This window comes from Phaenicophaeus curvirostris, chromosome 2 (assembly GCF_032191515.1).
Source record: "Phaenicophaeus curvirostris isolate KB17595 chromosome 2, BPBGC_Pcur_1.0, whole genome shotgun sequence".
NCBI lineage: Eukaryota > Metazoa > Chordata > Aves > Cuculiformes > Cuculidae > Phaenicophaeus > Phaenicophaeus curvirostris.
In genome coordinates this window covers 75,219,076-75,242,843 of record NC_091393.1, presented here as the reverse complement: position 1 = coordinate 75,242,843, position 23,768 = coordinate 75,219,076, and the positions used below count along the sequence as shown (strand labels likewise).

Below are 23,768 nucleotides of genomic sequence, written 5' to 3'. Positions count from 1 at the left end.
TCAGAAGCATTGTAGCCAGGGAGGTGATTGTGCCTGTGCTCAGCACTGTTGCGGCCGCACATCAAATCCTGTGTTCAGTTTCGGGTCCCTCGCTACACGAAGGCCATTGAGGTCCTGAAGCGAGTCCAGAGAAGCGCAACGAAGCCGGTGAAGGGGCTGGAGAACAAGACTTATGAGGAGCGGCTGAGGGAACTGCAGTTGTTTAGCCTGGAGAAGAGGAGACTGAGGAGAGACCTTATCACCACCTACACCCCCTCCACACCCGCGCCCCCCAGGCCCGCGCATCAAAATGGCGGCGGCGGCAGCGCGCCCCGCCCCGCCCCTCGCGCGCGGAGCCCGGGGAGGGGCTGGGAGGGGCCGGGGAAGGTGAGTGCGCGTGACGGCGGCGCGCGCGACGGCCCAAGATGGCGGCGCCCAGCCTGCTCGGCGCGGGGTTGCGGCGCCTGTTCGCGGGGCTCCTCGGGGCCCGCGGGGCCGCGCCGCCTGCCCGGGCCCTGCGGGAGGGTGAGTGCGGGGGCTCGCAGCCTTTCGGCCTCTCTTCCCCAACCCCACCCCCCCCCAAAAAATAACCCCAAAAAAGCAGCACCGCGTCTGAATCGAGTCTCATTTTGCCCTCCCGTCTCTTTTTTTGTTTCTCTTTGCAGTCGTGGAGGTGACTGAAGGCAACACCACCACAGTGAGTCCCGCGCCCGCAGCGCCTGCCCTTGTTTCGCTTCTCTCTCCTTTAGTCTCTCATTGTACCAGTCCCCGTGTCCCATTCCCTCCCTCCCAAAAGTCGGGGGTGGGGTGGAAGGCCGAAGTCTCGCGTTTCTGCCTGAAAGATGCCGCAGGGTGTTAGGGCCAAGCCGAGGTAGGGGAGCATTGTGAGTGCGGGTGAGCCAGAAGGAAGGTTTTCTGCAGAGGTCCCCCTGCTGCTGGTGAGCGATGTCTCTGGTCAGGGCCTCCCATAAAGTAAAGAATGGTTAGAGTTGGAAGGGACCTTAAACATCATCCAGTTCCACCCCCTGCCATGGGCAGGGACACCTCCCACTAGATCAGGATGTCCAATCCTCTATCCAACCCGGCCTTGAATATCTTGACTTGTAGCAGGAATGGCGTGGCTTGCAGGTCCAGGGAGGTTATTCTGCCCCTGTACTCAGCACTGGTGAGACTGGACCTCGAATACTGTGTTCAGTTCTGGGCCCTTGACTACAAGAAAGATGCTGAGACTCTGGAGCGAGTCCAGAGAAGGGTGATGAAGATGGTAAAAGGGCTGGAGAACAAGTCTTATAAGGAGCAGCTGAGAGAGCTGGGATTGTTTAGTCTTGAGAAGAGGAGGCTGAGAGGAGACCTTATTGCTCTCTGCAACTACCTGAAAGGAAGCTGGGTGGGTGTTGGCCTCTTCTCCCAAGTGATACGGGACAGAACAAGGGGGAATGGGCTCAAGCTGCACCATGGGACGTTCAGGTTGGGTATCAGAAAAATTCACAGAAAGGGTCATTGGGCGCTGGAACAGGCTGCCCAGGGAGGTGGTTGAGTCACCTTCCCTGGAGGTGTTTAAAAGACCAGTAGACAAGGTGCTGAGGGGCATGGTTTAGTGATTGATAGGAATGGTTGGACTCGATGATCCTGTGGGTCTTTTCCAACCTGGTGTTTCTAAGATTCTATGATCTCCAGGGATGGGGCATCCACAGCTTCCCTGGGCAACCTATGCCAGTGCCTCATCTCCCTTATAGTGAAGAAATTCCTCCTTATGTCTAGTCTAAATCTTCCTCTCTCTTATTTAAAGCCATTCACCCTCGTCCTATCACTACATGCCTTTGTAAAAAGTCCCTCCCTAGCTTTCTTGTATGCTCCCTTCAGGTGCGGGAAGGAGCGCCAAAGCCCTGGCTGCACCTCTGGTAAGGCTGGAAGCCCTGACCGAAAGGTCACTTTAGAAGCATTTGGTACCCAAAATGTAGGAGGCAGTTTTTCAGATGGGTTCTTTCCTTAAAGCAGTGACACTAAACATTGTCTCAAGAGTGGGCAGGCACAAAGGAGGTTTGCCCAGTGGCTTTGTCACTTCACCTCGGGCCAGCAAGGCAATGTGGCACTGCAGGATGGCTCTGTACTAGCTGTATGCCACCTATGTCACTTGCCTTTGGTGTACGCTGTTTGTTAATCACTGTGTGCCATAGTGACTGCAGGTGATACAGAGCTTGCATCTTGTGGTGCATTTGGTAAGAAAATATTTTCAGTGGAAGGGGTATCATCCAAGGAAGAACTTAAATGCTATAGGAAGACTGCTCCTGAAAATAAAACAGGAGTTGTGAAATACCTGATAAAGAAAAGCATTTTCTCACTTAAGGTTTACGACAGGAAAGAAATGACCAAAGGAGTAGAGTTAGAATTTTATTTAATTAACACCATCTGATCTGCGGCACTTTATCAAGAGAATAGTAATATATAAATAGTAATGGAAATTACTTGGGGAGGGAGAAGGAGACTGCATTGTTCTGCTCACATTACATATGCCAGTTGCAACCTTTACCTTGGCTGGAGATCGGTAGCATAATGTGTAAATACAGTGAGGAGGGTGGAGCAGGAATTATTTAGGAATAACTAGAAGGCAGTTCACTAAATTCTAGTATGTACATACATAAATAATGAAGGGACAGACTTTTGTACTTGCTAATGAAACAGAAAAATATGGTTGTTCATGCCTTTGAAAGTCTGAGTTTCCTTCTTGTGATATTTCCATTAGTGGATGTTATCATGTTTGAAACCTGAATGGAGCAGGTTACTTATATTTCAGGTATATAATATCAAATAGAATATGTCGGTTAACAATATCTCTAAGACTGTCAAAAAAAAATGAATTTAAGGTATGACAGCAGGTGTGATGGAAAGTCTCTTTTTCTTCTTTTCAAGTATCATACTACAAATCTTTCCCCAGAGACCTGAAGAGAGGAGCTTGCAAGCATGTTTTTAAGTAGTTCTAAACAAAACAAGGGGGGAGCATGCACACCAACACAACAGTGTGTTGTGTTTGTTGTACTTTGCACTTAGTCAATTTCAGAGATGTAAGTTATAATTGCAAAGTCCCAATACATGTAACAGAGTCTTGAAGTTAAAAAGGCATGCATTGCAGTAGCAGAGCCCTTTAGAAGAATAATTCTTCCTGGATGATTGTAGAAACATAAGGGACATTTGGATATTTCTATTATATAATATTGTAGCATCAATCTAGGATCTATCAATGCCCCTGGGTGAGGAAAGTCACTTAACAAATGGTGTAAATTGACCAGCTAAAGGCTTGATACATTTCTGAGCACATCCTCTGGTTACTCCATTTATCCTACCAACTCCACATCAGTCTTCAGAATCTATCTTTCTATGCTCATTTTTCTATGTGTCCCTGCTTTTATCAGTACTGAAGGAAGTGTTTGACATGAACCAGATGAATGAAGCCCGGAGAAATCTGGATTTCATCAGCGTACTGAGAATGTAGGGCCCCTATATTCCCTCTAACAGAAGAATAATAGTGAGAGGGTTAACAATATGAAAGTTCTCAGTAGTTGGGGAACAATTGCCAAAAATTCTACGCTGAAATTTATGTCAAGAAAAAATGATATTGATTCAGCATTCTGAATCTTTATTCATTTTCCAGATGGCATTACAGTCAAAGTGCAGTTTGAAGTCAGTGGCAAGAGTCAAGACCATATGCACCAGCCTTCCAGAAAATAACTTTACCAATTAATAGAAAAATTAGATGCTACCCTACATTTTATATTTATAGATACTTTTTCATTTTTATAAAACTGGCTGTTCTGCTTGTAGGGGGAGGAATTTTGCTTAAAAACTGGTGATATTCTCTCTCTTTGAGGTACTGAGATGCTTTAACTACAAAAAACCTAATATGCTTCCATTTTGCTATCACTAGACAAGGCAGATGCAAATCTGTGGTATTAAATAATTCTGACAGTTCCGCTGGATGCCGGTGTCCCATGTACGCTTACAGAATATGTCAGATTTTTTCCAGGTTTTCAGGCCCAGAACCTGATGATTCAGTCTAAATCAGTCAGCTTTCTTCTTAAAAGTAACATTGCATTTCACCCAGCATTTCTTTTTAAACTTTCTGGTGCTTTCACTATTTGAAGCTGTCAGTTGGTGTTCAAAATCTGACTTTAATCTTAATTTGACCGGAGAAATATTTTAGAGGGGGGAATTTAGAGGGGGGAAAAAAGAAGGCTTAGTTTTATTGTCTTTTCTCTGTGTTCAGCTGCAATTTGAGATAACTCTTGCTTCTGTTCACAAATCCTCAAAAAAAGACAAATGCACATGTTGATAGACTTCATATTCATAACGTATCTACACTTAGAATACAAATTTCTCAAGTTCTTCCCACACACACCTTGTACACCTCTTCACATTGCTTTTGAGAAAATGTGAGTGTTAGATGTCACCACATTGTAGTGATATAGAAAAGATTATAAAATTATCTAAAGGAATTGTTCAGGGAATTAAACTGGATAAAATATTGATGTATTTAAAAAACAAATAAATCACAAAACAAAAAAAACCCACAAACATTTCCTAACGGTCCTTTCTTAAATCGAGCTTTTGCTCAGAATTTTTGCTGTTGGTGATTTGTAATCTAGCAAGTCCCTGCATGTTTTTGTCCACAATGTGCATCTGCTTTTCTGTGACATTCTCAAATTCCCAGAAAAAAAAAAGCGTTTTAAAGCTTTTGGCTAAAGGCCCACTACAATTTCAAGGCATAGTGTTTCAAAGGAGTACTGCCATAAATGAATTCAGGTGAGTGCTTCACACTCACTATGAATGAATTTACATTTAGCAAAACACATGTAAGAATTTATGAAATGGTTCTGTATGCTCTTTGGATTTGTTCTTATCTCCATTGTCTGTGTATATCCAAAGTGTGTGGTATATCTGTACGTAAGCAATTTGAATAATGCAGATCCTGTTCCCCTTACATCTGTGCAGTACTGGTCAGCATGTTGTGGACTTGATGAAAAGTATTCCTCAACTCACAGGTGCAGGTAGACGTCTAAACTGTGCCCCATCATTATATCTTTTGAATTGTTTCTAGATTGAAGGGAGAATTACAGAGGATGCTGCAGCACCAACTCCTCCAAACCCCTCTGGCCAGTGTCCCATCTGTCGCTGGAACCTGAAGCATAAGTACGATTATGTGGTAAGTTTGATGAAGGAGAGTTCCCCCATCCTCGAATCTAGATAAATATTGCTCTCAGATCTATGTAGCTGCACCTCTCGTCTTTTGCTGGTTGCAGTAAAGACAATTAATGCCATCTCTGCTGCTTTTGGGTGTAGCAAGAGCTTCCTGCATAGTAAATGTTTTCCTTGTCTAACTGTACTGCTGGAAAAAAGAAGTATGAGGTCATATCGTATAGAGGGTTTGGAACTACACACATGGTCATCTCAGCTGAGAAGGCCATAGATCTGTTTTGTGCCCAGCTGCCTTTCAGCATCACACTTCCAGGAGAATCAAACTGGAATACAACATGTAGTCAACTAATCCAGGGCTGTCCCAACTCCACAGAGGTGAAAAGGCTTGACTAGATCAATTATATGTCTTCAAGCACTATAATTTCTCACTGGGTCATTGCCCACTAAGGTAATAACTATTATATATGACTTTTAACACTCTTGGTGGGTATGAGGGAGAACGTATGTCTTTACATCCCTCGCAACAGAAAAAGTAGGTTTGATTCAAGTTTTTTGAAGGAAATGGTAATGAGGAGTTTATTAACTAATGGAAGGGTTACTAACAGTAGATGTAGAAGGTGAGAGGGAGAATGCTTTGAATCAAAAGCACAATAGCCAAGAACAAGAATAAGAAGCATGAGATAGAAGATGCACAATGTAACTTTGCAAGAGGTTATTCAAACACGGTTTACAAAAGGACTAAGTGCCCCCTAGGAAGCTGAAAACCCAATACTGGAATTAGAAAAGAAGAAAACCAGACAGGAACATGCTGTTACTAAGATAAGGCAACAGAAAATTCACAATAAGTTAATGTCAGTTGGATTAGGGCAAGAGAGATACAAATGTATCTGGAGGAAAAGAAATCTTTGTGAGAAAGTCCGTTAATGAGAGGAGAACTGAAAGCCACATTAACTGCAAAATGATTAAGCTGCTCACATGCAGTCCTTGCACATACAGTCAAAAGAAAAAATATGTTTTAATATTTAGGTAGTAACAGTGATCTTGCAAATGACTACTGTAAAACAACAGGAAAAAACAGATAAAGAAGTAACTTCAATATTGAATCGGGTTCAGACCAGCAGTCCTGAATTGCATGTAGCTCCAAGATCTTGAGGGAATCGGCTAACAAATATGTTACTTCACTTGTGGGATTTTTTTAAAGCATGAAAAAAATCCTAAGGAATCACCAAATTATTTGAAAAAAGCAAGTGAAATACTAAGTAGCTGAGAGAGGAAGGAGAGTGATGCTGGTAACATTCCTGATAATAAACTGGGAGAAGTGGTAAATACTGTTAAGGTATGGAAAGTATTAAAAAAACAGATTACTCTTTGTTTATGTTGCCTGTGTTTTAATGCAGCGCTTTCTTCCAATTCTTTTCTTCTTCATGGTTGCCAAATTGTGTTGTGATCAAAACAGACCGATCACTTATAGTGGAAAATACTTTATTAAGGTTAATGTAGTTTTATATGACTTAAATGTGAAGAGTCAACAGCATCATTAAACTGAATAGTTCTGCAGATTTCCAGAATATGTTCCATGAGTCACACATTAACAGCTTCAGAGAAACTCTGAATGGATGCTCAGGGATTGAATGAGCCAAGGGGCCCAATTAAATTCTGGAAATTAATATGTAGACCCACTCAGTACTGCTGTTGTGGTAGAAGACTGTTGCACATAGAGATAACGATGCCATCGAGAACAGAAGAAGCAATTTCAGACAATGTGATGCTGTAGAGCCTGAGTTCCAGGAATAGAGGTAGGTTGTTGGTCCCAACAGACAATGTAAAGCCTGAGTCTTAGATGTGTTTGTAGGGTGAACTAAGGTCATGGGCTTTCTTCCGCACTTCAGTTCAATTTTATCCTTGGATCTGGTTTCTACTGTATGTAGTATGGAGGCAAGCAAAATCCAAATGCAAGGAGAGACTGTGTCTTGAGAATCATTGCCGAGATCTTTCCTAAAATAATTGTGATCCTGAGAGACAAACTAGGAACATGTGCATCCTGGCTGTCATGTAGTTTTTGCATGCATGTGCATCCGGTACGTATGTATCTAGGACTCCTGCTGTAGAGCTGAGGAGAACCTGGCCAAAAGCTGAAGAAAGCAGTATGAATTGGTATTCCAGAACTGTAGAAGTGTCTCACCTCAGTATTCAGAAACACTTCTCTGTGGGGCTGATGAGAACTATGAGAAATTTCTGTTCTGGAGTAGACCACCTCTTCTGCTTGAATAAGTCTCGTATATGTTTGAATGCTTTGTACCAGTCATGGATTTTCAGGCTTTTAAATGTTAAGATGAATAAAATCACCCTTTTCCACACAAAAGCGCTCTTTGCTATTTATTTTTTTTTACTGCAGCAGTGATGAGCAGCAGAACCTTGGTATGCTTAAATAATAAAGTGCAGGCATTTAACTATGTGGGTAATTAAACAGTGGCACAGTTTACTCACTGGTGGTTAATTGTCCTAAAAGTCTGTAAATTGAGAACAGCTATTTTTGTTAAAGATATAGCCTAGTTCATACAGCGTAACCTATAATCTGTGCTTGGTAAGAGATCGGAATAGATGGATCACAGTGGTTCCTTTGAGATTGATAATCTGCAATCAGTCAGTTGCACAGAAGGGAAAGTGCGAGCTTTTTTGCTTGGGATGCTTGTAATTGGACTGAATGAGGCACTATGAAAAGGGAAGTGTTGAATTAGCCCCTGAGGGAGCTGAGTAATATGACCTCATAGGAATTCCCTTTTGTCATGTGCGACTAGCACAGTCTAAAGTAGCGGCATAATGAGTTATTTGGCTGTCAGAGAACTGGGGGACCAGTGTCTCCAAAGTTATTAATCAACTGAACGGGCATTGTGAGCAGCAGCAGGTCATGATTCCAACCTGCCTCAGCTGTGGTGTGGAGGGCTGCAGTTGTCTTTGCCAGTTCAGTCCTTAGTCTCTGCTGAGGCTCAGGATAACAGAGCCTAAGGTATAAATTCCCACAATTTGTGGTCTGTGTATGTCCACTGAAACTGAGACCCCAATTGATTTTTCTTTTTCATATCAATTGGAGGTAAACAATTATTTTGGTCATTGTCTGATGTACTGAACTAAACCTGCAAATTTACTATGAAACGCCTAGAGAATGGTGTACAGCTCCCAGGAGTAAGGGAGAAAGGAAAAACAAGACTCTTGTATAACTGGAAAGAATGACTGGCAAACTTGTCTGATACAGCCCAGTAGTGATTTGGCTACACAGACAAAACTCTTCTTGCGGTAAATGAAGGTTTCAGTGAATTGCATGCAACCTGTCAAGGATCCTACTGTTCAGTGTCTGCAGATATTAAAATGCAGAGAAGCCTCTGCATTTTGGTTGCCATCCATTCACAAGAACGTGCTGTACACAGTGTTTTGTTTAGCCAGTTTATCCAGCCCTTTTAGAGGTGAAGGCTAAACTTGTTTTTCATTTTCCCCCTTATCCACTTCAAACATCATTAGTCTGAGTAGGCAGTAAATATGTCATCTTGCTTTGGCAGCAATTAGGGGAAACCAAACTGCTAGCTTTGCCTATTAGCCCTAGATTAATTCAATCCAAGTTGTTTTCATCAAATGCTTCAGATTAGAGGGGTGGGAATCTGGGTCCAGCCTCGTGGGAGCTGTCCAGTGATTAAAGCAAATCCGTGGTTACAGGCTTGGCTGTCCACTAGCACAAAATGTGAATTGCATGGAACATGACGGCACCATGAGAACTTGCCAGACGTATTTTTTTTTTTGACCGCACCACATACTTGTTCGCTTCCTTCCACAGCTGCCCCATAAAGTTGGCTGTACCTGTCTGCTTTCTCCCTGTGGTAAGATGCATCTGTGCAAGTACTCTGGGAAAGGCACCTGGCCTATTAACTGCGGGGATCTTCAGAAATGTAAAAACCTTCTGTCAAGTGTGCAGCGTTTTAAGCCAAATGGTGTGATTGTAATTTGCAGCTGCAGTGGCTGGGATGTAGGTGATTTCAGTTAAGAAGTGGCTGCCACACAAGGGTGTTAGTCAGTTGGTGACACTGTTGGTCAGAGATAACAGAGAAAGGATTTTTCTGATTTCTTTTTTTCCACAGGGAGAAAAATAAAGACTATCTCCCTTTGCTTCTCCCCTCCTTTGCATGGAAACATTGATAACAACCCTGTGACTCCATGAGGCGTGGTGGTAATACGAGAAATCACTTGGACCACACACACCCTTCACAAGAGCCTGTGGCCTACTTAGGCTTTCACGGCTGCAAAGACTGGAACAGCCTGAAACTTGCTATCCGCTCCCTTTTTGCTCTTCCCCACAGAGCAGCGCAGCAGGCTAGTAGAAAAATCTAGAATGTTTTTTTCTTTCTAGGCACTTTCTCTTAGGGAAATGATATGTTTGTGCTAAATGGCAAATTGAACTGTTGGTGATTTGGAGAACTGGATGGCTAAAGAAGATGAAAAAACAGGATGAAGTCTTGCTCTGGTTTCCTGAATCCAATCCAGTGCATTTCAGGAGTGGCTGAAAGTCAGTGCCCTTGGACTGTTTGGCTGGCCTCCATCCAATTTCCACCAACGCAGCTGGCACCAACTGGTCCCCTGGTTACTGTTCTCATTGGCAAGGCCATGTGTTAGCTGGGCTGGGGACACTTCACTCCTGTTTTAACCATAGATGGCCTCTCAGGAGCTTGCTGCTAGTTGCTCAGCTGTGCTTTCCTTGTTGTTTGGGTACAGCATCTCTCTGTATGGTGGGAGATAAGTAACTTTGTACTAGTGAGAAGTTGTATAACCTGCCATGTTTTCAAAGGAGCTGGATTTGAAAATTAGGCTGAACGCATTAGTTGCAGTCAAGTGGAGGTAGAAGAGGAAGCCAGATAAGGGAAGAGGGAAATTGTGTGTCATGATGATATTAGCGAGGGTGGGATTGAAGGAGGGGCAGGGGAAAGGACAAAAACAAACCACAAAACCCCCAAACAAATAAGTCAAAATTTTCACTGCAATGCTTGTATGAAAGAATCAGTCATTACTAGAAGGCCATACTGAATTCCAGCAGCCCACTTCAGAGTTGAGCTGGTCTTGTACAGCGGGGGTGGATGTATAATTCCTAGATAGCTAGGTTTTCAGAATTTTATATCCACTTGTGGTTGTTTGCTTTTGCAAGAGCAATAAATGAAGCTAGGAATGCTCCAGGGAGCTCTTTGTAACAGAGCAAAGAGAGGGAGGTAGGAGCAGGCTTGTGAATCTGTGAACAACAGGCAGAGTAAGGGTCACCCAAAATGAAAAGCAACAAGTACTCTTTGGTTTTGCCTGTTGCCCTAGACACAGTGGGTGCAAATTGCTGATGTACCTGGCAGGTCCCTTCCAGCCTGCAGCAGCCTCCACATGGTCCAGCAACCTCAACTATGAAGGTGTTTACCACAGCAGGGGGGAAAGTAAACTCTCAACCAGCAAGAAGTCTGTCAACAGATGGGGGGAAAAAACAAGCACAGATTCTCCAGAGGCGCTTTGGGCCAACTTGTGCTGGCGTCAGCATGTCAAGGGGACCTGCCTGTAGTGGTGCTGCGTGTGGAAGTGGAGAGAGCACATAACTAACTAAGTACTAGGCCATTGTACTGTGTACAGTTAATGGGACACTTATGCAACAGCTGTTGATGCTGTTTAAAAATTTGTCATCCCACCCTTGTGATAGTATCTGATCCTAGAGATCCCTTTAATTTTGTTTTTTTAAGATGGCTTTACATTTCTAGAGCTCTTAATTGGAAAGGTCAACAGCAGTGTAATCTAAATGATACTTGAATCACAGATGTGAACCCTTGGCATGCTCAGGGTGCTCCTTCCATCCGGTATGGCTGTAACAGCCCCACTTCATACACACACAGTTGAAGAACTGAAGGCAGCAATTTTTCCTACTGGGTCTTTCTCACCAGCGTGTGTTCCTTTCATACACAAAGTTTCATGCAAGATCTTGGACCATTTCCCTGCTCTCCACCCCTCCAGAGAGACATAAGGGAAGTTCCACCATGGGAAACTGGATGAAAGTTTGTGGAGTAGATAGCAGAGAATGATTCTGTTCTGAGGGGACAAGGAGGGGGCCAGAGGTGATCTAACATAGCTGTGACCTTTAGGATAGCAGCTGTGATGGCATTTCAAGTTGTGTAAACACTATCCATCTGTAGGTCTTGTGTAACAGTGCCTGAGTACCTAGCACACATTATCTTAGCTAGAATCTTGGAGCAAGTGATGGTGAAGTAGCAGGGATTGCAGCTGACATCATGTGTTTACACTAGTGAAGTCAAGAGAAGACTCAGACCATCTGAGTGACCTTACTGAGCTAAGCTGGCAGGCAGAGTGACAGCAAGCAAAAGCGACTTATTGTCAAGATGCATCCAGAATGAGTAGGAAAGAATCATTGTTTTGTTTTGCTTTGTTTTGAGTTCTGTACACAGTGCAAGGGTCAGCACAACACCTAAGAATCACAGCAGTTAAAGTAGCTATAGCACTGATGGTTTTGCTCTTCTCTCGCTCTCTCAGGATGTCTTGCTGCTGAGTCAGTTTATCCGTTCTGATGGAGGGATGCTGCCACGAAGGATCACAGGCCTCTGTTTGGAGGAGCACAAGAAGATTGCTGTGTGTGTGCAGATGGCTCACCGTGCAGGTACCTAGCCTCCTCTTGAGACAACTGCTTGATATGACGTACCCATAGAACCCTTTGAGAAGAGTCTCCTATCCAGTTAGCATAACTCAGTGAGGTGTCTTTGTCCAGTCACCCAACAAACTTGTTATGGTCCAAGTGCTGGGACAGAATAATGGAACAGAAACTTGTTCTGTTTTCTATATCTTGGTTCCTGTCTTGTCAGTAGACTGCCTACCATTGCAGAAAGATCTGGGAAGTGGCTCAATCTCTAGTAACTAATGATTAAATACCAGGTTCCAAAATTACTTGATTTAACGTAAGCTTGACCTTCCCCATTAATAACATGCTCCTGTCTACCATCTGCCATGTAAAGACTTTCTTCCTTTACCCTGAAAGTGGAACACAGGTTGACAGTCAGACTACTGTGCTGATCTCTATGCCGGGTACTCAAGTTGTACCCAAGTTAAATGGACTGAGAATTTTAATAGTCAGATTTTCATCCTGGAGATGGAATCTGATTGGACACCAGTGCCCTATTTCCTCTCAAAAAGCCTCTGATGACCTCAAGTGGTTGTGTGGTTGTCTTTGGTGCATATTTCCTCTCTATATCCAGCAGAATCTCCTACCTACTTTTTGGCTGGAGTGCAGGTTCAGGAATGACTAAAGATAATAAACACTTTCTATTGTACTTGAGTTTGTGTGGTACTGTCCCAGCAAGGACCTGAGTTGCCTGGCTTACAAGGTGTAATGTAACCTCTGGATGCTATAGAGGCGAGGAGGCATTGCAAAATGTTCTCACGCCTTTCTTCTTCTGTTTCAGGTTTGTTGCCAGACCATAGGCCTCCACTTCCTGAAGGGCATATTCCCAAGAAACCCAAGCTCAACAGGTAAATAGCCTTGTCTTTCCACATCTCTTTTTTTTCAGGAATAGATTGGAAGAGGAAATGCAGTTCCTTATAACTGGGTAAAACATGCCTTGGGCAACAGGGCTCATAAAAAGTGTTCGCAGCATTTCAGAGAAGAAAGCTGTGTCACAATATTCCCTTATCAGTCTTTTAAGGACAAACCATATTTTCATTCATTCACAAAGGGCAAATGCCACGCATGTTAGTCTGCCCTCCTTTCCTCAGCTTCACTTGCCTTCTTATCACTAACACTTAGTAGGGCAGTCAGGGGAGGATGCCACAGAGATAAAGTCATCACAGACTTGAGGTTGAAAGGGACCTCTGGAGATCATCCAGTCCAAGCCCCCTGCTCAGAGTCCCCTAGAGTAGGTTACATGGGACTGCATTGTTGGGTTTTTAATATCTCCAGGTAGGGAATTTCCACAGTTTCTATGGGAAGCTGGTTCTAGAGAACACCTTAATTCTGAGGCAGTGTTTTATTACATTCAGACAGGATTTCTTGTCTTTCATTTTGTGCCCATTACCTCTTATCCTGTCACGGGGCATCACTGGGAAGAACTTGGCTTCATCTTCTTTGTACCCACCCTTCAGGTATTTAGAAACCTTTTTCTCCAGGCTGAGCCGTCCCTTCTGTCTTAGCCTTTTTATGCCTGGCCCCCAACAGCAAGAGGGTGCCCTGGAAGGGGTAGCAGCAGTGAGTAGGGGCCTGAGCAACAAGCAAGGGTTCATCACAAGGCTATACCACTCTGCCCAATTCCTGTTTCCCCCAGTTAGCAATTTGCCCCTCCTTCTGCCCTTCTCGTGCAACAGGCTGTCATCCCCCTCCCCAGGCTGAATGGCCTCTGGCCTTTGGTGGGCAAAAGGAAAGCCTGCTGCTGCCTCCTGCACTGTGCTGGGCACTCAGAGGTGCTAATCCTCTGTTTATGACCTCGCACTCTGTTTCCATGGGGATGTCAGAGCGGTTTATGAACCTCGCATTAGCAAGCTGTGGGGTTACCAGAGGCCATGGGGCTGTTGCTGGGAGAGCTTAGGCTACAGGGTTGGGGGTGGCTGGAGACTCCTGCATTTCAGTTCTAACTCTCTGCAGTAGAGAGTTGAGGCAAGATCATGAAAATGTCCATTGGATGCTGGCAGGCTGCACAGTGGACATCAGTGAGGATCAAATTAGATGACTCTACATTTCATGCAGCCCAGTAGCCATCAGATATTTCAACTCTGAAAACAAATTCTTTCTTGTGTCTTACAAGTCTTTGGGATTCTTTAGTAGTTGTGTCTATCTGGCAGCTGTGGGGTGGAGCACATTATCGAATTAGCATTCACATAGCAGCCCTGTGTAGCAGGTTGAGACAGGAAATGGTAAAGCCTGTATCTTGCTGGAATCACACTAGAACTCCAGATCTAATGCTGTAACTTATAAAATGTTCCACAGACTTCTAGTAAAAACAGATACCTCCAGATACGTTCTACATGCAAGAATTAAGAGATTTAAATTGGAGATTATCATCCAAGCCCTCCCTATTGCATTGCTGGTCCATCCCTACACCACTCTTGCTTTTCTCTTCCCAGCAAGGGAATGTAGCAAGTAGAGTGGAAGCCGAGATTAGAAAAAGAGAGCAGAGATACTGCTGAAGAGATGGAACAGCACTGAAATAGACAGGCTTTGGAGACTGTGGAGACAAGAAAATTGGATCAAGAAATCGGATTGAAAGTTTTGGGAGGAGTTCATGTGGAGCCTGAACTAAACAAATGAGTCCCAGAGCCAAGATAGAGTGCATGGGTACTTCAGGATTGTTTTCTCAGCCTGCTATAAGGGGAAAGCTCTGCGTATTGGAGCCTTGCGAAATCTTGGCCATTGCAGTTCTGTGAAAGTTTTGACTGACCACATTGCTCTCTGGAACAGTAGCTGCCACCACAAAAAGCAAGAGATATAAATTCATTCCTTCCTCTAGCCTGAAGGATACCCACACTCTGAAGACATTCAACTAGTCCTTATTTTGGGAATGAAGCCAGAGCTCTGATTAGAAGTTTCCCACATAAATGGCTTTTCCAAGCATACCTTGTCTTTGTCTCTGTACTTTTTTTAAAGTTGCTTTTAAAGCTTTCTTTAAATCCACAGTAATTTGGAAAGCACTCAGTGAGTCGTGCTGCCCTATGCAAGTGAGCTGGCAGGGAAGGATGGGGCAGAATTGGGCTGGGACACTTCAATGAAACAAGCTGCCTTGTTCAGTGCCGTGAGAACATGACCAGGTCATCCTCTAATCCTGTCTGGTGCAATATCAGGGCAGCACACCAAACAGCTTGTCCCTTCAGTGCGTTTATTGTATGCTGGGATTTTAGGTATCAGTCCATGAAGGGATGCACAGGTTTTACAGAGAATCTATCATAGCAGACAGTAGATGGCACAGTTAAGTGATGTATCTTCCAAATCCTCCAGCTTGGACTCCTTTTGAGATCTCTGTACTGGCTGCTCTAGTCACCTTCAGCTCTGCTTAAATGAGAGGTAATGCTGCCTTTTTGCACTGCTGCTGTATCCCCAGGAATGCCAATGAGGAGAAACCAAGGTGCCTCTTAATATGCTTGGGCTCCTTGTTAAAGCTCTCCTAAGACAGAAAGACTGGCAGTGTACATTTCTTAAAATCAGTTTAACCAGCCTTTGTGCTCTCCCACTCTGCCTGCAGCGATGGCTTTTTCTGTGCTTCACCAGTGGATCAGCTCTGAGTGCAGTGTTGAAATACATTCTTCTGCTCCCCATCTCCTCCAAAATAACCCTCACCAGAAGCAGACTGAAGTACCCATGTTGGCTATTGAATTGCCACCAGCTGCTTCAGAGACCCTTAACCTGATCTGTGAAGAAACCGGGGATACTGGTACAGCATCTTATCCGTTGCTGTACCTGATGCTTGGAAAGGTGAAAGAGGTGTCGCTTGACTCTGCAGAAGACACTGGTCCTCTTTGGTCAAAATAGTCATCATGCAGTAACAAGCTAGCAAACACAGGTGGGTACAAACTTGTATGAGGCTGCAAACTGAGAGGGGTAGTTCTTACAGGCAGGCTATTAAGTATCCAGTATACTGAGAAGTTAGTCCATTCGCAGTCACATATCGTTGGTTCTTTCTGTCTCTCCCACTTGGTCATCTGCACGTACTCTTGCCATCAGGCGTTGGCATTGCATATGGAAGAAGGCTTTGCATACAGAAGACAAAGTTACTGCTGTACTGTTGTAAAATAGGAAGGTGCTAGGTGAGAAGAATAGAGGCATCATAAAGGCAAATAGTCTTCCTCAAGACTGTGACAATAGGTTTTGCCCTGCTGAAGGATAGCATTTCTTTCAGAGTCTTGCATGTGCTCAGCCCTTCTGCCCTAAAATTCCTCTGATTGCTCTCCTGTAAGCAATCTCTTGTCTAACTCTTCACTCTGAATTGAGAAATCTTTCAACTTTTTAAAAAATGGACTTCTGAAAAGCCTCTGTCTACTCCAGATGTCACCCCACATACCTCTTTGAGAACTACCACCTACAAACAAAAAATCTTACACTGGACTGAAGAATATTTTTTTGATGGTAGAACCCTTGACACTAGAGTACCATCAGCTACTAAAGGACCAAGATAACCTTGGGGACTGATTCCACTCACAGCACCTGTGATTGAAGGAGATTCCTTGTGGGGAGTGTAACTTGAAGTGAGAGTCACCTCTACCATAACACAGACCTGAGCATTCACTTACTGCATGTAGACTCTATGAATGTTCTGTAGACTCAGAGCAGCAACGCCTGCTTAGCTGAAGTCTGGCAGATCATTTCATTTGGATGAGCAATCCCTTTCATTTCCATACTTGCAAAGTTCTAGTTGATGCTCAATTTGGCCAGTCTTCTTCCAAGTTGTGTCAGTATTTTTGAGAGTGGCTCATCTGCTGCCAAAAGGAGGGACAAAACAGCCTGATAAAAACCTGCTTTGTCTCTGCTCTTTGGCCCTGAGACAATGGACAGGCCAGATGTGTAGGAGGAGCTCTGTGGTTCCTGGGCAAAGGTGCTAAGGAAGTCCATAAAGAAGGGCTGAGGAGCTGTGTTAATTTATACTTTTGAGAGCACCAGAAAAGCTGCTTCCCAGCTTTTCCTTGGCTAATGTCATATCACCCTGTTTAAAGTGAGCCTGCTTCAAATACAGTGTCTGGCATGCACTGGCTATCACCTAGCTGAGAGTAAAATGTAACATGCCACTGTATGGATCTATCAGGAAACTGTTTTGTTTTAACAGGGGTCGGGGTGCTGCCCTGTCATTGATCTAGTGATGTGAAGTGTGGATTTATCACCCAGAATCCCCTTGCCTGCTCTGACCCTCCAGAGCAGGATTTTTTTCTGGTGCTTACTCAATGATTTTCCCAAAAAGCACAATTCCTACTCTTTTTCCTGAAGTGGGTTTATTGTGTCTCCACTGTATGAATTTTGGACATTCCCTCCTATGTGCCCCAGATTACTCTGTAGAGAGGTAAGAATTCCCCTGCTTTGCACTTGGCAGCTGGCCTTCTCCTCCCCACCCCATCTCCTCCCCATCTCCTCATCCTGTTCTACTACTGGAATGCAAGAGGAAGAGCAGAATGCTTTGGGAAGTAGCAGCCTGGAGATCCCAACTTATTCATCCAACTGTCTAGCACATGGGATCACCTATCCAGGATATAATGTAATATAGAGGAGGAGATTGGAACTGCAGCAGAAGGTATAACATGAAAGTGAAATACAAGTTTGAGCCAAGTTTTGTGTGATCCTGGGGGTGGTGGGAGATGTATGAGAACACCTTGTGGTCAGAATTCAACTGGGGAGCACTCCACAGCTCTCTCTTTTACCCTTGCAGCTGGGACACTGTCCAGGTGAGACTTTCATTGGTATTTCTCTTGTCTTGGACTTCTGTTGTTCCTTTTGCTGTTTTGCCTGATTTGGTTTTGACAGTGATAGCTCATGAATTTTATCACTAAACTGCTGTACTAGCTGTGGGCACTTTTGCAGAAATATGGCTGTTGGAGTACCCACATCATCCATAAACTTTTAAGTCTACCATCCTCTCCCTCTTTTCCATATAATTTGTCTGCTTATACTTGGACATGGAAAACCAATGAAGTTTGCTCCCATCAATGCAGAATTATTCCCCACAGTTCATTTTCTTAGGTTTGGCCGAGTCTGGAGCTTTCACTGTTTCCAAAGGATGATTCCACAAGCAAATTTGTCTTGCAGCCAAGGATTGTTTCCTCATCCTCAGCCTGAATTCTCCCTGTCATAGCTTTCCTGCTGTTATTTCTGCATCCATTTGTGCTCCAGCCTGGCATGTTCCAGTTAAGTGCTGCAAGAATGAAATATTTTCACTCGCCCATGCAGCTGAGGAAGTTCTCAGGGACTTCACTAGCACTGTGCAGACTGACAGACTGTTCTCATATTCCAGAGTCATGGGTGTAAGGCCACCACACACCAGAACCATTTGGGAAATGGTCAAGCGCAGCTGCAGGTCAAACTTTTATCCTTGCTGTCAGGAATGGAAACCTGAATATCTTAGCAGTTTTCTTTCCAGCATGGAGGCTGTTGCATGGATGATGTGGACTTACTCTCTATTCAGAACAGTCACTGAGTTCAGTTCAGCATCTAGATGCTTCCATAATGCTTGTAGCATACATTTTATTTTGGCAGGTCCAAAATACTAGTTAAAGCAAAACACTGTGAAGTTATTCCCTTTCCAAAAGGTCACAGGTTCCCTGAGCCTGAGCAGTGTCAGCAAGAGGTGCTGTAGATTATGAGGTACATGATTTTGAGTGCTCAGCTGCCATTCCATTTTCAAATTTCTACTGGAAGAAGAGAACTTGGCACAGATAACATCCACATCAATCCCTGCTCCATCACCTGACCTGAAGAAGTAATGTGTTAGGCAAGAGGTAGGTTCCATGTGAACTCTCCTTGCGTAATAAAGCTTTCAGGCTCTGTGGACACCTTGCCATCACTGGGAGTAGAATCTGGTTTCACTGTTATCAGCATTTCATTCCAGCAGCACGTAGTTTCTCTCAGTCTGCATGGAAACTGTGCTGTGCATAGCATGTGAATTCAAAAGCAAAGAGACAGAGCAGCTGCAGGTGAGCAAAGCCAAGAGGTGTCATGGGAAGGGATGTGGCAGGGAGGAGGCAGTTTTGCCAGTACTTTGATCGAGTGCTTCCTGCAGTCTGTAGCCCTCTGCCTTCTGCTCTTAATGCAAACAAAAGCCAGATTGAAAAAGTTCACTGAGGGTTCAGAAGTTCAGACTTGAATTGCACCAACATGGCCTTTGCTTGGGCTGCATGCAGGACTGCAGTTGCCCCATGGGTAGGTCGTTTCCCATATCCAGCCCATGGGAACCCTGTCCCTATTCTTAGGTGTTAAGTTCCTGAGTGGGAAGGCTGTGGGACACTCCTGCGCATGAATAAAATCCATGGAAACAGACTTCCATGTGCCACATTTTAGGCAATTGAAGTGACTGCAGGTGACTAACCACACTTGTTTCCATCCTGTTTATGTCTTGCTTTTTCCTGTCAGGGAATTCCCACCAGGACTGTCATCACACTTTATCCAAACAACTCATTTGTGCAGCTGAAGTTTAGAGATTCCAGTTGTTGCCCGGGATCCTACTGTACTCAAAGGGGCAAGCTGAGCCCCGAGGCGGGTTGCCAGTCCCTGAGATTGGCAGTTCTGTTCACCTTTGTCCAGAGTGAGAGCTCTGTACACTGACGTAACAGGTTAGGAGACTGTGAACCAGCTGCATTTGGCAGCCACATGGATGCTCTGTCCTGTTAACCTTCAGCTGGTTAAGAAAATTCAGACCATCTGCCAGAGTGTGCTTGCAGGTTATTGTAAAAACTCCCCAAGACAAACTGTGTGATTGAATGCAGGAGAAAGTTGGGTGACTTGGCAAGAAAAGGGGGTACACAACCTTACAAAGACAGAAGAGTTTGCAGAAAAGTCGTGTGTGGTGGGCTTTGAAGCTTTCATATGGGTTTTTTAGATTGTTTTTGCTTTTAGGAAAATAAATCTGTCTGTGAAACAGTAGGAAATGTGGTTAGTCAAAGAGGAAAAGGAACTTTGTAGACTGACTGCTCCCAGGCATCAAGCTTTTGCCACTGCTGAATCAAGGTTAAAAAAAAAAATAAAAAGAGGCAGCAAACAAAATAGGACAAGTTTGAGTTTGGGACAAAGCAAGTATTAAAAGCACTAAAAGCAAATGTGCTCCAGGAAGGGAAAGCGTCCAAATGTCTGTTTCAGCTAACAATGAAAAGCCCCAGCCTGCAGTCCCCAAAGGAAGCCAAAAGCCTGGACCAGAGGGCTGGATTAGACCTGCTCAAAAGAGAAATAACAAAAGCTTTAAAATCAGGCCATTACTAAATCCTCCTTCCTATGCAGAATTGGGGTGTGCACTTCCAGCCCCCACACAGAAACAGAGGCAATTCTTAAAAAGCCACTGTCTGTCTAAACCTGCACACAGCATTGATGTGTATCTCATTCACACATTTGCTTCTGTCCCAGTGAGATCATTTATTATCGTGGGTGCGCTTTCCCGTAAGCATGTGGACGTGTGGCCAGAACTGCACTTGGCACACTGACGCATTAAACAATTTGGGGTTCTTTTCCTCCTTCACTCTAAGTGCAGTCTTGTGATATAAAAACTTGCATTACAGACCTTCCCCCTCCAGGAAGGGGAATGTGAAAAGGACTTAGGACCATGTGCCCATCAGATATCCCTACAGCTTCTCCCAAAGGAGCTGCCTGACCACTGTTCTTTACTAGGTACCTGCATTTGGACTCTCTGAACTCCCCTTGCATGTGAAATTAGAGACAGGAGAGCCTGTCCCAATGTTGTTATGTAAGGTATTCCACTAATGCACTAGCATAATATTAAATGGCAAAAGGGATGAATTTAATGTATGCAGTGGTGAACAAGTGGCTGGATCTTGCTTTATGTCATCTCCCAAATCCCTCCTGCTGTTTCTTCTAGGTGTTTTAACTTCCGTGAACTCCTCAAAGCAAAGCAAAGCATTTTGGAAGTGGCTTCATTTCAGCAGCAGGAACCTCCAAATGTGATTCCTTTTTCAATTTGTGCTGTTCAGGATTGCTGAGCAGGAAAAGTGCTAGGAAAATGGGCTGCCGTTATACAGCCTGTAGCTGCCTGGCATAGCAAGCTTGCTTTGTAGTTCTCATGAATGTGCCAAATGCCTTCAAACAAATGCGTTACATGGTCTCTGTCCAAAGTTCTTAATATCTCAAATTTGCACAGTGCAAATAAAAGGTAACAAAGCTGTTTGGGGACAGGATGACTGATTGAGGTTACATTAAGACGATGGGATTACTCAACGGAGGCATGCAAACATCGCTGGACAAAGTTTATCAGTCTGTTCCAAATTCTAATTTGTTGGAGCATTGTTTGTGCAGATTATGTTAGGGTTTTACTTTGGATCTTTATTGTCTGAAAAGATTCCTCTTTCTCTAAGGACCTCTATTCCCCTCTGTACTGGTAGCAAAAGATTTAAAGCCTAACAAAACTCCAGGCCACCCAGCCACAGGGTAAGATTTCCAGTAACTGATTCTGGATCTGAAATCCCCTGCCTGTTTGCAAAGCCAAGTCTAAAACTTCAAATGGTAAAAAGCAGAGGATATTTGCCAGACGTTGCTCTTCACAGAGTTGTAGTTGTGATGGTAATTCCATTCTAGTGCCTCTTACATTGTAGGTTCTGACTTCCTGCACCAACCAGCTGCAAGAGTATTGCACAGAGAATACTAAAGCAAATTTAGACATATGAAAATGCAAGACTAGGCCAGAAACCTATCCCATGCAGAAGAAATAATGTATTATCCTCTAAAAGTAAATGAATCCCTTTTTAGAGACTTTTTTTCTCACAGAATTTAGTCTTTGTAATTAGTTCACCTTATTGAGGCCAGCTGTTGAAATAGCACCTCCCATAGGTGCTGGATGCATTCTTCTTGCACTTAGTTGCAATGAAGGGATTTGGTATGTCAGTTTAGCTACGGCTGGACAACTTGCCAGGTGGGGACTACACCTGATTTGTTTTGTGAGACTGGAACTCCAGCAGGTGTCAGTGGTTTCAGTACAGAGGTGCAGCTTGGAAGTTCCAGAACAAACAAAAATTCCTTTCTAATTATCCCTTCTGAATTTAGCAAGCTGTACTCACAGTTCTTTTTTTTATAAAGACACATGAGGGGAGGCAAAGACTCCTGCTTCAGTCGAAACTTTTTCACAGTAATCACCCTCAAATTTAAATACATTTGTGTTGTTTTGACAGGTATCTGACTCGCTGGTCCGTCAAATCTGCAAAGCCCATCTGGAAGAGGGGCCCTAAGTGGTGCAAAAAAACCATGCCAGTTGGACACCCTTTGTTGAAGGATAACATCAAATATACACACAAGCCTCTCTATTTAAACCACTAGTGGCCAGAACTGGCATAGTCAGGAAGCACAGCTGTTTTCCACTGTTCTGGTTTTTTTACCTCAAAGCCAGAAAACATCTGAAGGGTTTTTTCTCATTGTGGTCTGCAATTGGATTTTGAAAAAGTTGTTCCTTTCTTTTTCCAGCAATGAATGGTGATTCCCCGTTAATGTGTTTCGACTCAGATTTGCCTCATTTGGGCTTTTGTACCCGTGACAGTGATGGAGAAACAAGTCTCCTGCAGCACTGTGTTTCCTTGGCAGTAACAGAAATTGTTAATGACTGCTGAAATTATTTTTTATTAATCTATACTGTCTATATTTGCAGCAAAACACGTGTGGCAGTAGCAGACAGGCATGTATGTGTTCTACATGGCCCCTTAAGGGTTCCTGGCTTGTGCTTCACTCCTGGATCTAGCAAATACAGAATGTTGACATCCTTGATGACTTGGCTTGTTTTTTCCCCTTGAAATATATTTGCTACAAGTCTTCCTTGTCAGTGATGTGGCTGCTTCCTGGGACAGCTTGGGACTGACAGGTGTGCATAATTTTACATCCTGTAACTAAAAGGTGGCACCATTTCTCTCCCTGCACAGTAGATGTGTGCATCTCCTACCTACTGACCACCACTGCTTGGGAAGCGCTACTTACAGACCTGGTATGAAAGGCTTATTAAATTTATCAGGTTCGTTACTGCTTTGACCTCATTTCTTTGATATTTATCTGGGGGCTACAAATCAACACAGACTTCTTATGTATGGTTATGCCACTTAACCTTGTACTGCTTTCATCAGAATCATTTGCTAATACCTATTGGCATGGACAGGAGCAAAGGGTAAAGATAAACCTGTATTATCCGGGAAATCAAATTAGACTATAATCGTTCTTATTTGCCTCGCTTGTGAAATGGAAGCCCTACATTCAGCCTCTAGAGCTGGCCAAGATCTTTTTGCTTTGCGAGACAGAGCCAAGACTTTTTTAACTATAACTGAGATAAAATCTCTGGCTGACCGTCTCTGTTTTTTGAAGATTTGAAACCTACAGCACTTCAGAAAGGAAGGGATTTTTCTTTCATCTCCTATATCTTCTAGCCCAGAGAGCTCTGCTTAGTGAGATTTACCAGTGGAAAAGTCACTGGATTAAACCATTGCCTTGAGATGAACTTGAATGAGCATGTTTCGCACAAGACCAGATGATTCCTGCTGTTAATTTTTTTCTACAGTTTAGTGCCACGAGCTTGTAAGACCCCTCTAATTTCAGTGAAACCTAAAATCTGTAAAATGAAATACTCTCCTCCTGTATGCCTTTCCAGAGTTCACAGTTTAGTGCAGATGCCTTACAGCTTTCTACTCTGAATCCAGCTCCATTTTTGGTTGTCATTAATGGGGGACAGCAGGCATTCATTCATGCTGTCTCAAAATTAGTTTTGTATATGCATGGTGTCGTTGTAATCAGACAGATGGCCTACGTCTTGTTTCAGACCTACGCCTTCGCCCATCATGGAAGAAAGTGTCATTTGTTACTAGCTTAAGGGTCTGCAGTGGCATAGGGAATTCAGTCTGGAGCGGCAGGAAGATTGCACACAGCAAGTCCT

General features: G+C 43.8%; 1 protein-coding gene across 1 annotated transcript; it reads left to right on the top strand.

Annotated features, from left to right (window-relative positions):
* The first annotated feature begins 372 nt into the window (after positions 1–372).
* MRPS18A (mitochondrial ribosomal protein S18A) lies at positions 373–22,618 on the top strand. The gene is made up of 6 exons (XM_069852593.1): positions 373–504; positions 645–676; positions 5,072–5,176; positions 11,725–11,848; positions 12,648–12,714; positions 22,033–22,618. Exons 1-6 carry the CDS (start codon positions 405–407, stop codon positions 22,175–22,177), a joined length of 573 nt encoding a protein of 190 aa, XP_069708694.1. The 5' UTR covers positions 373–404; the 3' UTR covers positions 22,178–22,618.
* Positions 22,619–23,768: the final 1,150 nt, after the last annotated feature.